The sequence below is a fragment of the Paroedura picta genome, chromosome 9 (genome assembly GCF_049243985.1).
Source record: "Paroedura picta isolate Pp20150507F chromosome 9, Ppicta_v3.0, whole genome shotgun sequence".
NCBI lineage: Eukaryota > Metazoa > Chordata > Lepidosauria > Squamata > Gekkonidae > Paroedura > Paroedura picta.
The window spans coordinates 32,617,754-32,630,985 of NC_135377.1; the positions used below are offsets into that span (position 1 = coordinate 32,617,754).

Below are 13,232 nucleotides of genomic sequence, written 5' to 3' on the forward strand. Positions count from 1 at the left end.
TCTATCTCTCTCTCGCTGTATGTCTCTCTCTCTCTCTCTCTCGCAGCAGGAGCCATATTAGGTAATCAGGACTGGTTTGCTGTTTGGCAGGGCTCTTTATGTCTCTCTCACTGGCTCCTGCAGCGTCTTAGAGCAAAATGGCTAGCATCCAGGGAGGGAGGGCGGGAGCTGTAGGTGCAGGGCCATTCAGGGTGCGGCCAGCTTTGGCCCTATTCCAACTTGGGCAGCCAGAACACTCTCCACCCCCAGGGCTGTTTCACAAATATTAAGAGGAACAATGGATAAGGATGTATGTATTCAAGTTTATAAAGGTAAAGGTATCCCCTGTACAAGCACCGGGTCATGTCTGACCCTTGGGGTGACGCCCTCTAGCGTTTTCATGGCAGACTCAATACAGGGTGGTTTGCCAGTGCCTTCCCCAGTCATTACTGTTTACATTCAAATTTATATTTGATACTAATTTTATATGTTTTATTCTACTGTAAACCACCCTAAATCTGGTGAGATAAGGACGTTTATTAATATAACAATAACAATAATAAATGTTTTATATGAAATGTCAACAGGTGTATATTTAGTTCACAGTTCACCAAAACATAGTTGAGGGCTAAAATAGTCATGGACTGTATGAAGTAGGGTTGTACGCTTTGGCCGCCTAGTATGAAGTCCTCAACAATGCCTAGGACCTGATGGCATCCCCATATAGAGCCCTGTGGTATGATATAAATTTGAACACATATGTGAGAAATGACTACTAAAGGGCTCTGCAGGACTACACTTGATTTCACAAGACAGCTTTCAGGGGTAGGTAAGCATAGAAATGAAGAGTCAAGGAACCCAGCCTTTGTCAACTTTTTTACCATTGAGAACCCCCTGAAACAATCTTCAGGCTTTAAGAATCTCAGAAGTGGTGTGATAGTGATATATGTTTGGAAGCATAGCCACCCAAGGCCCCTCCCCTTCCCACCCCTCCAGGTCCATCATTGGCCATTTGGAGAGGGAGCTGGTCAACCTGACCATATATGGTCATATAACTTTATAAATGCTTAACAAATCTAAAAAATATATATTAAAAATAACTGCCACTCATTCAAAAAGCCCCAGGGTTTCATGAAACTCTGGTTTAGAAAGCCTGACATAGACATTATGAGTCTTCCATACATTGACAGAGAGACTTGATGACTCCTACGGATGTTTGCTGTAAAAATTGCAGTCCTAAACACACTTAGCTAGGATACAGTTTCCACTGAACTCTGTGTGACATCTGAGTAAACTTGAGTGGCATCGTGCTGCAGAACTGGTTTGCAAACTTGATAATCTGGGTTGAGGAGGACTGAGTTTATAATTCTACTTGTGTATATTCTATCTATTCTGATGTTTCTATCCATTCTGATGTTTTCTATCCAGTCTCCTAGGAAGGAGAAATACTTGTCTTAAGGCATGGTTTCTTCGGTAAAACAGTCTGCTCTGCTTTATGAGCAGAATCTTTCTTTCTTTTGCTTTTTTTACTCCATTAAATGTTACACGTAATACTTTTGATTTTAGAAAGGATTCATTTAGTTGGGTGATTTATTATTTTAATTTAATTTATTATTTTAGTTGGGTGATTTATTATTTTAATGATTTTCAGTACAATCCTATGAACACCTGGGAATAAGCGCCAGTGAATACAGGAAGATCTACTTCTGAGTAAACTTGCACAGGATTGCAGTATGAGTCACTTTATCATATGGTTCAGATGTTGTCTTTGTCCTTAAAATAACAACCTTAAATTCACCCTCTTATCTTCTTTTGTATCCATATTCGCAATATTAAAAGGGCAAAGTTTTGTTATGTCAACATGCATATTCAGCCCTGTGAAGTTTAACTTAACTTTGGCATATTTTTTTTTTCTTTTCAGCTTTTTTCCATGACTTGTCAGCCTGACTGAGCACAGTTGTCTGGATTGAGTAAAGTTTTCAAGAACTTGCTTAAGTTGTTCTTTATAGTTTTAGTTTTAGTAAAGGGCAGGATCTGCAAGAAAGCCCTTGCTGCTTGGCATCAGTGCTGTTTAAACCCTAGATCAGGGGTAGTCAAACTGCGGTCCTCCAGATGTCCATGGACTACAATTCCCATGAGCCCCTGCCAGCTGGAACATCTGGAGGGCTGCAGTTTGACTACCCCTGCCCTAGATAATTTTTTAAACATATTGCTTTAACATATAGGTTATTCTTAGATGACTGATACTGCACATACTTTAAAAGAGATGGAATATTGAGAGCAGCTGTTAGTTGAAGGGGGTGTAGAGATGGGTAGTAGATTCATTCATTCATTCATTCATTCAATTTTTAGGCTGCCTTCCCAGCAACCCAGCTCAGACAATAGACAACATCTTTATGACTAACAATAAAGTACCTTAAAAGCAATTTATGACATCCGTCAGGGCCCAGATATTTCCTGGGAGCTCATTCTACCCAATAGGGACCAGGACTGGAAATGGACATGATAGTTGAAATTTGGAAGTTATGAAATCTTGGTCAAAGCACAGAACTTCATCAGAACTTCTGCTTGGTTTAGCTTTCTGTGTCCCTTACAGTTACACATTGTTCACACCCCAAGGGGTTCCTGGGTGGAGTGTGAAGTAGAGAAGCTTAGCAACAGCCCCAAGAGAGACTGCTTGTTAGCTAATAGGAGGACCGCAAGAATGTACATGGAGGGCATTTAAGGAGTGGGGGGGGGAGGCAAAGACTGCCAAGATTAGCCTCCTCAAAAATAAAGGCTGCTTTGGGAGTAGGCACATAGTAGTAGTAAAAGCCTGCTCAGTTATAGGCCAGGATAGTCAGGTTGTGGTATGGAGGAAGAAGGCAAATAAAAGGCCATAGCAGGAAGTACAGGTGCCAGTTCCCCCTGGCCACCAGCAGGGGCTTGGGAAGGTTGGGGAACTCAGGGCTGGAATATGAGGAGTACATGGACCTCATTGAGGCATAATGCCATAGAATTCACTCACTAAAGCATCTATTTTCTTCAGGGGAACTGATCTCACATATATATGCTAAATGCCTAGTCCTGCCACAGCACCTTTGAAGGCTTGGCAAGAAATCCTGATGAACATGGTTTGCCTGTCAATGAGGCCTCACTGAGGTCCTGATACTTAAGTAACCAATTTAGTAGCCTAAATCTCGAGACCAAAAGTAGAGATCTAGACTGGGAATGCCTGGAAACATCTGAATCTCAACTTAATTATTATGGCCCTTGGCTAAAGAATTAGTAACTATATTCTTGAGGTTGTTTTAAAAGTTATTTTCCATTGCTAAGGCTATGAATTGCTTGTTTGTGTTCTGAAGCCATGTGTATGCTTTAAACCAGTGGTCCGCAATCTTTTGGGGGTTGCGGACCGGGGGGGGGGTTGCGGACCGATCTGGGCGCGCTGCACATGCTTGCCTGGTGCCTACTTTACTTTTTCGTAGGTACAAAGGCAAAAACACCCTTTTTACATTGGCTTTTAATTAGGGGTTTTATCTTATCAGCTTTTAAAGGATTTACTGCGTTTTATAGACAGTTTTGTGTTATTTATGGTAAGCTGCTTTGAACGGGACTCTGAAGAGGTGGCATAGAAATAAAAAAATAAATTTCAGGAAGCTTTTGCAATATTTTTGGTTGAGTACTGTTATGTATTTATTCTTGTTCGGTTTATTTCATCTCTTGTTTTTTCACATGCATTAGAAATCAGGTAGAGATTTGTAGTTGAATTTCTCCTAATGTCCTTAAAGGAGAAAATGTCATTTCTCTTTAACTCACAAGAGAATAGTCTCTTCAGATACAGATCATATGCCTTTTTTTACAACTTGAGATAGCATACTCCTTATTGTTCAGAAATTATATCTTCAATTTAGGTGATGTTTCCTGTATAATTGTAAAACACAGTATTAATTTGCATTCATATTTTAACATGTGTTATTTTACAGTGGCTAGGTATTTGCTCTTGCTGGTTTTAGCAATCCTAACACAGGAAATTCCTGATAATGACTACTGTTGCCCCTACTAGAAATAGAGAATGCATCGTTTTTATTTCATCTGAAGTTACTAATATAGCTTTAGATTTTTATCTTAGACTGAAATGATCTTTTGTTGCAGCTCAACAGTTTCTTAAGGCAATGAAATTAAAACTAACTTTCCTTTAGGGTTATTTCCATTTATTTAAATTGATTATTTGACATTTCAAATAAGGCATTCCTTTGTTGTGGTGCTTTAATGTTGAAGTATTTTCATTGGTTTTCCTACACCCTGCCAGAAGTGTTTTTCTAAAGTCTTTCTTGCCTGTATTATACCATGCATAGATCTAGGATTATAGTCAATTTAGTAGACCTGTATGACACACGGATCTTAACTGATGTAGACTTAAGCTTGGATCCAAACCTGTGACTGTGGAGCACAGTTTTCCCTTTCTCTACCCTTGGCAGCCCAGAATGCCCCCCCCCCTGAAGTCCTTTTCCTGAAGGTTTCCTCTGCGTAGGAAATTGTCATTCATGGGTAGAAGTTGTACTGCCTGTAGAAAATATTAATTTGGATCTGCTCCATCCCAAATTGTAAAAGGTTCAGATGATTATCCTCTAAGGCTGGAAGGTATAACAGTCATTACCGTTTACCCCCCAGCAAGCTAGGTACTCATTTTATCTACCTCAGAAGGATGGAAGGCTGAGTCAACCTTGAGCCGGCTGCTGGGATTGAACTCCCAACCACATGGGCAGAGCTTCAAACAGCATGTTGGCTGCTTTACCACTCTGCGCCACAGGAGGCTCTTATCTATTGCTGGCATAGAAATTGATTAATTTAATCATATTCTTATGCTTTGGCCTGTATCTGTTCAGTTACACCAGCCTTACATTTGTTGGCTAACTGTATGCCTTCATGATGTGATGAGCATCAGGCCAGAAATCTATATATAAGATAAGTCAACAAAGGCTTATTTCTTGTTCATAGAAAACACCATCCATTCCTGTTTATTGTATTCACTCATGGTCAGGAAAAAGGAACGTCAATAAAAAGGCTGCTACTAGTTGGTTTGTCTGAACCTTTTGATGATGATTGATTCCTTGGCTAGAAATATCAAGGATTCTCAATCATGTTGAACATCTTTGATATTCAAGGAAGTTTTCACTTTGATGTGAAGGGGACAGTGTTGCCATTTGAATATCAACCTTTTTAATATCAGAATGCAGACAACAGAAACACAGTAAAAGGGCATAATATTTTGAACAAGGACAGTTCAGGAACCTTGACCCAGCGAGACTTCTTGATCAATCCTGTCTAATCACAGGTATCAAAAAAGGTTGTTGCCTGCACGCAGAAAGAGCATTGTGCTATGAAGTCTGTTACTTTTTTAAGGAGTGGGGGGGATAGTTCTTTGGATTTGTACATATCAGTGAATGAAGAGAACACAGTGTCTGTAGATCAATCAAATTTGTTCCACCTATGGCAGATGCCTTTTGTCAATATATCTTGTGAGTACCATATTATTCTAATGTGGCTGTTAATGTGTCAGGCAATCACTGGAGAGTAAATCCTTCTACTTCCATCCACATGAGGCTGTAATTGGAATAACATGGGTGGAATTTGTGTTTGGTTACTTTTCCACATGTTTAGAATGAAGTATTCCCCCCTGGTTCAAAGAAAGCTCTACTGCCTTAATGCTTTGTAGCTTATTGTGTCAATATGTTGTCTCAGGTGTCATTAAATTCTAGAGTCCTTGGCCAGTTGAAGTTTCAAACCATGTTTGACACAATACAGTCTAGGAGTGATTTTCTTTACATGATTATCAGTATGATTTCAGCACAAGAGTGCTGAAAGCTGACTAAAGATCTGAGATTTAACATTTATTTGAAGAACAAATCTGGGCCTGTGTCTTATTGTGGTGTTTTCAGTCTGCACTCTCTTGGCAATTAATCATGATGCATTTCTAAGCATGGAAGGATATAGCTAATGGAGAGGACATAGCTAATGCTCCATCTCTGAAAATGCAGAAAATAATGGAAGCAAAAGTCTAGAGTATTTTAGGAAGATTCTGGTAATGGCTTGACTTGCATTTTAAAACAGGGCAGGTAAGCCATACTGCTAAAGCGGTCTCTCTTAGTATGAAGTGCAAGAGAGAGGGGCACTTTTGAGACTTCTTTAGTTGCATGGATTTGAGTTTTCTCTAAAACGGATAGGCTAGATTAAGATTCCTAAATACTTTGCATGGCAGCTTTGGTTTGATTCCATAAACTGGATGCTTGCTCTGCCTTGTAAATTAAATATTTGACAACTGAAGCAGTTGGTTGGGCTAGTGTAATTTTTCTTTTCATAATTCTGAAGACCTTGAAATTGGCAATCCAAATGAATTGAAAGGTTGAAAAACTTTCTGACTCTTTGTGAATAACCTGAAAAAGAAAAAAAGGAAAACTGAAGAAGAGTTGGTTCCTATATACCGCTTTTCTCTACCAGAAGGAGTCTCAAAGCGGCTTACAATCGCCTTCCCTTTTCTCTCCCCACAATAGACACCCTGTGAAGTAGGTGAGGCTGAGAGAGCCCTGACATTACTGCTCATTCAGAACAGATTTATTAAGGCCGAGATGATCCCAAGGTTATCCAGCTAGCATCTTTGGGAACATCATCAAGGTCATGTAATACAAATTAGTTCTCAGCCTGTTCAAACAGCCATAGTCACAATAATAATTAACGGCTTTAAATTCTTTCCATAGAAGTATGTGGGTTGTCATGGTTCAATCCACATTTATTATTCTGTTTTTTTAAATAGAAAGGTAGTTATTTGTTACTAGTTAATGTACAGAAGAAATATTATATTATACTCCTGATGTTATTAAGTATTCATTATATGGGCTTCAATCATATTGTGTTGTAATAGTTTTTAGAACAAAGTGATCCTAATGTGTGCTTTGGCAATTTCGCAGTATTGGAAATGTAGAATTATAAATATAATGGCATATAAATTAATTTTCCGTTCATGTGGAGGTTATTTACTTATGTTAGTGTTTCTAAAACTCTTTACTCTTGTAAATTGTGTTTTTATTTGTGTTTTTTTCCCAGACGAAATTAAAGCAGAAACGGGAAAACAAAGGTACTTTTTCCTTATTGAGCATTAATAGTTTAGTCTGTAAATTACATTGAAAATATGCCCAATGTATCAATTTACTTCAGTCCTATAGCAAACCATACCTTTTAGGGGAAGGCTACTTCATAAATTACCTGATGTATTGAACCTAGAGTGCCAAAAACTCCCATACAAATATGTTGCGCATTGTTGCGGGCATCATATTTCTGCATTAGTATTCACATGCAGAGGAAATCCATGTTTGTGAGTGGCTAACTGTCTATTATTATTATTATTATTATTATTATTATTATTATTATTATTATTTGGATTTATTACGCACCGCTCCCAGCAAGTTGGTTCGTGACGGGTTACAACATTAAAAACCAGACAATAAAATATAACCATTCCCAACTAAAACTGTTCTAAGTTCGATGACCAATTAATCCTTTCCCAACCCCACTGTCCAACAACGCCTCAGGGGAAAAGATGCAATGGATGGAGCGCATGATGTTCTGGCTGAACTGAGGAGAGGCCCTTGATCTTGCATGGTCGAACAGAGTTCAGGGAATTTAGAAGTCATTCTGAAAACTGATTTCTAGGAAATCATGTAGTCTACAAAGGCACACTGAAGCACTACTTATTCAGCAGGATACATGATATGGTCATTTTAGATGATTTTATAATTATAGAGCTTGGTTCTTAGGAAGGGGGAATTTCCACTGATAAAGGCATTTTCATTTGTCGATGATTTAGTATGCTGTTATCTTAATGGGTTAGGAAGGTTTTGTTAATATATTGTATTACAGATGTTTTCTAGCAAAATTTATTAAATGTATATTCTCCCTTTCTGGTTAATTGCCCCCCCCCCCAAAAAAAAACCTTTGGCTACCTGGAAAACTGCTCAATTCATGGTTTCCCCACCCCCAAATATTTGAATGCTGTGCTCCCTCATATGTGCATCGTTGCATAGATAGATACTCTATAATATTCATGATGCATATTTTTTTATATATGTCTGCAGAGGGACTCCAGGCTGTAAAGCTGGGCTTTTAGACAAACTGTTGGAATTGCTTGATTGTTTTTCTAGTTTGTTGGGACCTGAGGCTGGGTTTTGATGAAGAATGATAGTTACCAGGTTTTGTGAGCTGTTTTCAACAGTTTTTCTTTTTAAGAAACGATGTTACACTTTTTTTTGTGGTTTAATAGTACAATCCTGTGAAGAGATACTTGTCTCATTTATTTCAATGGGTTTAGGTTGGAATAATTCGGTATAGGATTGCACTGTAAGTGATATAGGCTTTTGTCTTGAGTCCCAGTTGTCTGGGAGAAGGGTAGATTATGTATAATTTAAATAAATTCGTATTTATCTACCATAACAGCCTTCCCTTTTTTTTCCTCCCATTTTAAGAAGAAAAATTGTTTGGTGTCCAAAGCAATAGGCACAACCTACCCACTAACACCAGATTTTCTGTTAGAGGCCTGATTATGAATTAAAAGAATTTGATGTATGAATTCTTTATTTGCCTTTGACTTTCTCTGATTTCTGTTTTGACTATCAACCTATTTCACTTGAACAGACAATATTTTGGGGTATTTGAAGTTGAAAGTTGGAGTCAGTTTGCAATGATGATTTTGTAGATACTTATGTGTTCAAATTGAATTGCTGTTCACTATTACCATTCTAATTGGAGCGTTCTGTTCAGTCCTCCTCATGGAGAAGCAAAACCTGGTTCAAGCACCCTTCCACCAGTGAAATCAAAGACAAGCTTTATTGAAGCAGACAAATACTTCTTACCTTTTGAATTGGCATGCCAGTCCAAGTGTCCCAGGATTGTTAGTACATCGTTAGACTGTTTACAGGTGTGTATTCACTCAGATTTGTGGTTTCCTTCATTAACATGGTTATGGGATAGTTTAGAAATGCCAAATGACAGTTCTTTGTGATCAAGTCCCTGTGTGCTCCCTCCTCTCATGCTTCCTGTTTCTCCTGGGGCCATGTGGTTTACTTTCCTTATCCAAATCAAAGTACAAATTATCTTTGATTTTCTTCTTCCTGAATATAATCTTGATGTGAAGGGGAATTACAAACCATAGCTTGCTGGTTCAGATGTAAAGGTAAATTAGGGTTTGTGTCATCAGAAGTTCGTAACTAATTGTGCGAGGGAGAAGAAAGGAAACGGGAGAGGTACGTACAAGGTTTGGTCATGTACTGTCAAGCCATGGTGTGGCATTATTGCCATATTTGTGTAATTTTATCTAATTTCATAAATAACTAGATTTTAAAAGGTTTTTCTGTGCAAATATATGTCTTACACTGTGTTAAGCTTCGTCACAGAACATCAGCTTGGGGAGGTTCATCTTTTGTTTTTAAATAGAAAAAAATAGCTTAGTAAGGCTGCCATCAAAATATTGGAAATGTTCGCTTCCAGGCTTATACACCCTGGCTAAGTCACAGTGGAATAAAGCCTGAACATGTCCTTTCCCACATGAATGTTGATTTTGTTCCTCCATCTCCAGGTGTTGTCATAATTCTATAGGCAAACTATGGTTACAGTTAAGCATTGTTTGCCTCCATTCCAGAATCAGGGATTCTGGTTCTGAGCAGTTTGTCAGTCTGGTTTGGACTAAACTGTGGTTATGGTAACTGTAGTTTGCCAGGTCCAGACATCATGGAAAAACTATATAATCCAAAACTTGAGGAGGAATATTCAAGTTTTTCTCTATTTTCTTCGTGTTTCTGCTTTCCACTTTATGACTGGTTTAAACCAGGCTTTTTAAAAGTTTGTAATCACTTCAAGAAGTCATTTGATGTAAGGAAAAGTGTATGATTCTATTAAAGTATAAGATATGTTGTTTAGGCTTAATAACTCATGATTGTTCATTTGCTTTCTTCCCCTCTAGAAACTTATAGCCTATGGACATTTGACTGGCAGTGCTCCAGATAGTACAGCTCCTGGCAAAAAGTTAATCGATAGAATTATTGAAACAATATGTGGCTGCTTTCAGGGTCCCCAGACCGATGAAGGGGTTCAACTACAAATTATAAAGGTAATCCAGCAAAGGCTGTCAGCTGTCCACTCTCCTGAGCAGAGACTTTGCTGTTCATACTATCAGCGATGGGAAATGAAAGTAGGGCTAATTTATTAGTTTGATTTAAAGCACTTCGAATATTCATTGACCAATTTTGTTATAGTTTCTTGAGGTGAAATTTAAACATAATGCATCATGAACAAAAATGGAATGAAGTTGTTTTTAATTTACATCAGGAAGGTTATATAGTTACTATAAATTGCTTGTGGACTACCAGAAGGAAGAGAAATTTGAACTGAATCTGTACAATCATCTGGATGATTAAGAGATTGATTTCAGATGTTTGGTGCAATTTGTTTTGTTTACAGACTCTAAGGAGGTGATGTACATGGTTCTCTTTGTTTTATCTTCACAACAGCTCTTTGAGGCATGTTAGGCGAAGTGTGACTGACCCAAGATCACCCAGTTAGTTTCGTAGCAAGAGATTGTTTGCAACTAGTGCTAGTCCAGCAATTGAGCCACTACACCATGCTGGCTCTGTACATATTCAGAATAGTTCTTGCAAAGGCTTTTGTAAAATTGGTAGTAATGGATGTTGAAATTTTCTGTAGAACTGAGTTGTAATCAGAAACCAGATTATCAGTGGAAAGAGTCCTTGTGGACTAGAATCTTCCATTGTACTGCTTTGAAATTAATAAGGCTTGGCTGTTTGGATTTTGTTCTTGAACTGAATATCAGCATTGGTCAAGGATACATGTTCAGTGGAACTGAGCTGAAAGTTCTGTACTTTGATTTATGAATTAGAGTATCAGATGGCTTGCTTTGGCCATAGATCTTTTTTAGCCTGAAATATGCTATTTGATTCTTTATGTTAAATAGCTGCATTGTTTTTAAGTTACAGAAAGACAAGCATATGTTTTAAATAAACAAGTATGAAATCCCTCATTACATTACAACATTTCTTTGGAGAGAATGTTATATGTGCAACCTGCTGAACTATGGCCCTATTTAAATATTACATGGCCTGCACAGCTCCCATCTCATCTAAACAGAGTTTCCACATAATGCTGGTCCATAGGTATACTGAGTTAGCATGGCACTATTCTGAGTCCTGGGTAGGTGTACTGCTGCAGTGCTAACTCAATGCAAACGTGGCTCAGAGTCCATAGCAAACACCTTTAAACAAATCAGAAGCTGTGTGGCATCTTGGCATAGGTGAGTATTTAATGCTCTCCTCTGTGAACTTCAAATCTAGTCTGAAATGAGAAGAGCACTGAAGCACATCACTGAATGCTCTAGTGGTGTGTGATTTAAGCATATCTAAACATTTCAGTACAAAAATGAAATACATGTAATAAAACTTGATTTTGCTACTTTGAAAATATTAAATGTATTGTTCATGGCTTAACATGTAAAGCTGTATTGCTTGGAATGCTCATGAAATTTAAAATAAAGTTGCTTCAGTTTATTCAGACAATACATTCCCAGCATGCCCAGTATCAGAAATAGGGTTGCCAGCTGCTGTACCCTGAAGCAGTTTCTCAGTTGAGAACAGAGGAAACAAAATAACCAGAAAATAGAAACCATCAACATTGTTGTAAACTTACTGGAGGTATTTTATCTGAGAGTAGTAAGTGTGCAGACTTCAGTGTTATGTAGAAAATAGCAGACACTTCTGGATCAGTTACCTAAAGATGTTGTTAGAGTAGTAATATTAATTTGAAAATACTATCGAGTGTGAGGCCTTACAAGTGTTGCATGTTTAATAATCCAACTGTGTGTGGGAGTAAAATTATCATCATTAACATAGCCAATCTTTGGATCTTTGTTCTAAACACTAATAGGCTGTAATAGTTTAACAAGCATTTCATTGTTTTTCAACTAGCAAACTATATTTCATCTCTTGCAGGGAAATATTTGTTTTGTGTGTTTGTCTTTTCAGAAGTGAGTGGGGGCTGTCCCCTTGTGGGCCTTCACTTTTCTGTACAAATACCCAGATTATTGCAGACCTTTGAATTGTTAATGACAATAGCTCTGACTTTGCTTTAGGCTCTGCTTACAGCAGTAACGTCTCAACACATAGAGATTCATGAAGGAACTGTGCTGCAAGCTGTAAGAACATGTTACAATATCTACCTTGCAAGCAAAAATCTCATAAATCAAACCACAGCCAAGGCCACTCTCACACAAATGCTGAATGTTATATTTGCGCGTATGGAAAACCAAGCAGTAAGTATCTGTGCAGTTCATACTAAGAATAAATGTTTCTTTAGTATCAAATCTTTCTTTGTGTTGTCTGGTTGAATTGCCAATTTCTTACCACGTCCTTTCATTTGGAATTACTGTTACCGAAGAACATTCAAAGTAAACATTCAGAAAGGGCTATGCATTCAGAAGGGCTATCCATTCACTTTTGGGTATCGTGCTTGTGTGATAGGGCATTAAATACAGTTGAAGACTGGAAATGCTGAATACAGCCCTGAATTATATATTTCCTAAGAATGAAAATCATTTTTGATGCTGCCTGATATATGCAAAGTAGTTGGAATATTTCCTCTGCATAATTTATTTGTTCAGACTTATCCAACTTGTTCCCAGCTCCAGGAAGCCAAACAAATGGAGAAGGAGAGACATCGGCAGCAGCACCATCTACTGCAGTCGCCTTTAAGCCATCATGAGCCTGAATCACCTCAGCTGAGACATCTTTCAGAGCAGACTGTTGATCAGTTGTCCCAAGACCATGAAGGGGACTTGGACCCTCACACAAATGATGTGGACAAGAGTCTTCAGGAAGACACTGAAGCAGAAAATGGGTCCGATACTTTCAGTGCAGAAAATGAACAGACAGAAGCAGACCAAGCAACAGCGGCAGAAAGTAATAACAGATGCTTTGGTCATAAGAGGGTGGAAGAGGGTACAATTCTGTTGTCTAAATGGAAGTTTATTTCTGTTGTTTAAAGATCATGTGCAGATTGTCCGCAGGCCTTGATAAGGTGCTAACAGCTCTAATAATCACAGGTGACTTTCTGCATAGCTGATTTCTTGGTTGCCAGTAGGTAATTAATGGCAAGTCAGATTTAATGTATGAGTTACTGTAGACTTGAGAATTATTTACTAGCCTAATGAATCACTA

General features: G+C 38.1%; 1 protein-coding gene across 5 annotated transcripts in view; it reads left to right on the forward strand.

The window, feature by feature from the left end:
- Positions 1-13,232, forward strand: part of ARFGEF1 (ARF guanine nucleotide exchange factor 1) — a 72,277-nt gene that overhangs the window by 12,305 nt on the left and 46,740 nt on the right. For 2 of the 5 annotated variants that reach the window (XM_077352217.1, XM_077352218.1), the window contains exons 2-6: positions 7,063-7,093; positions 8,773-8,929; positions 9,971-10,117; positions 12,149-12,328; positions 12,698-13,013. In XM_077352217.1, coding sequence (XP_077208332.1) covers positions 7,063-7,093; positions 8,773-8,929; positions 9,971-10,117; positions 12,149-12,328; positions 12,698-13,013 — 831 coding nt within the window. Of the gene's footprint in view, positions 1-7,062; positions 7,094-8,772; positions 8,930-9,970; positions 10,118-11,190; positions 11,315-12,148; positions 12,329-12,697; positions 13,014-13,232 lie in introns of those variants that run through there. The other 3 variants (XM_077352219.1, XM_077352220.1, XM_077352221.1) reach the window with 2 other exon arrangements.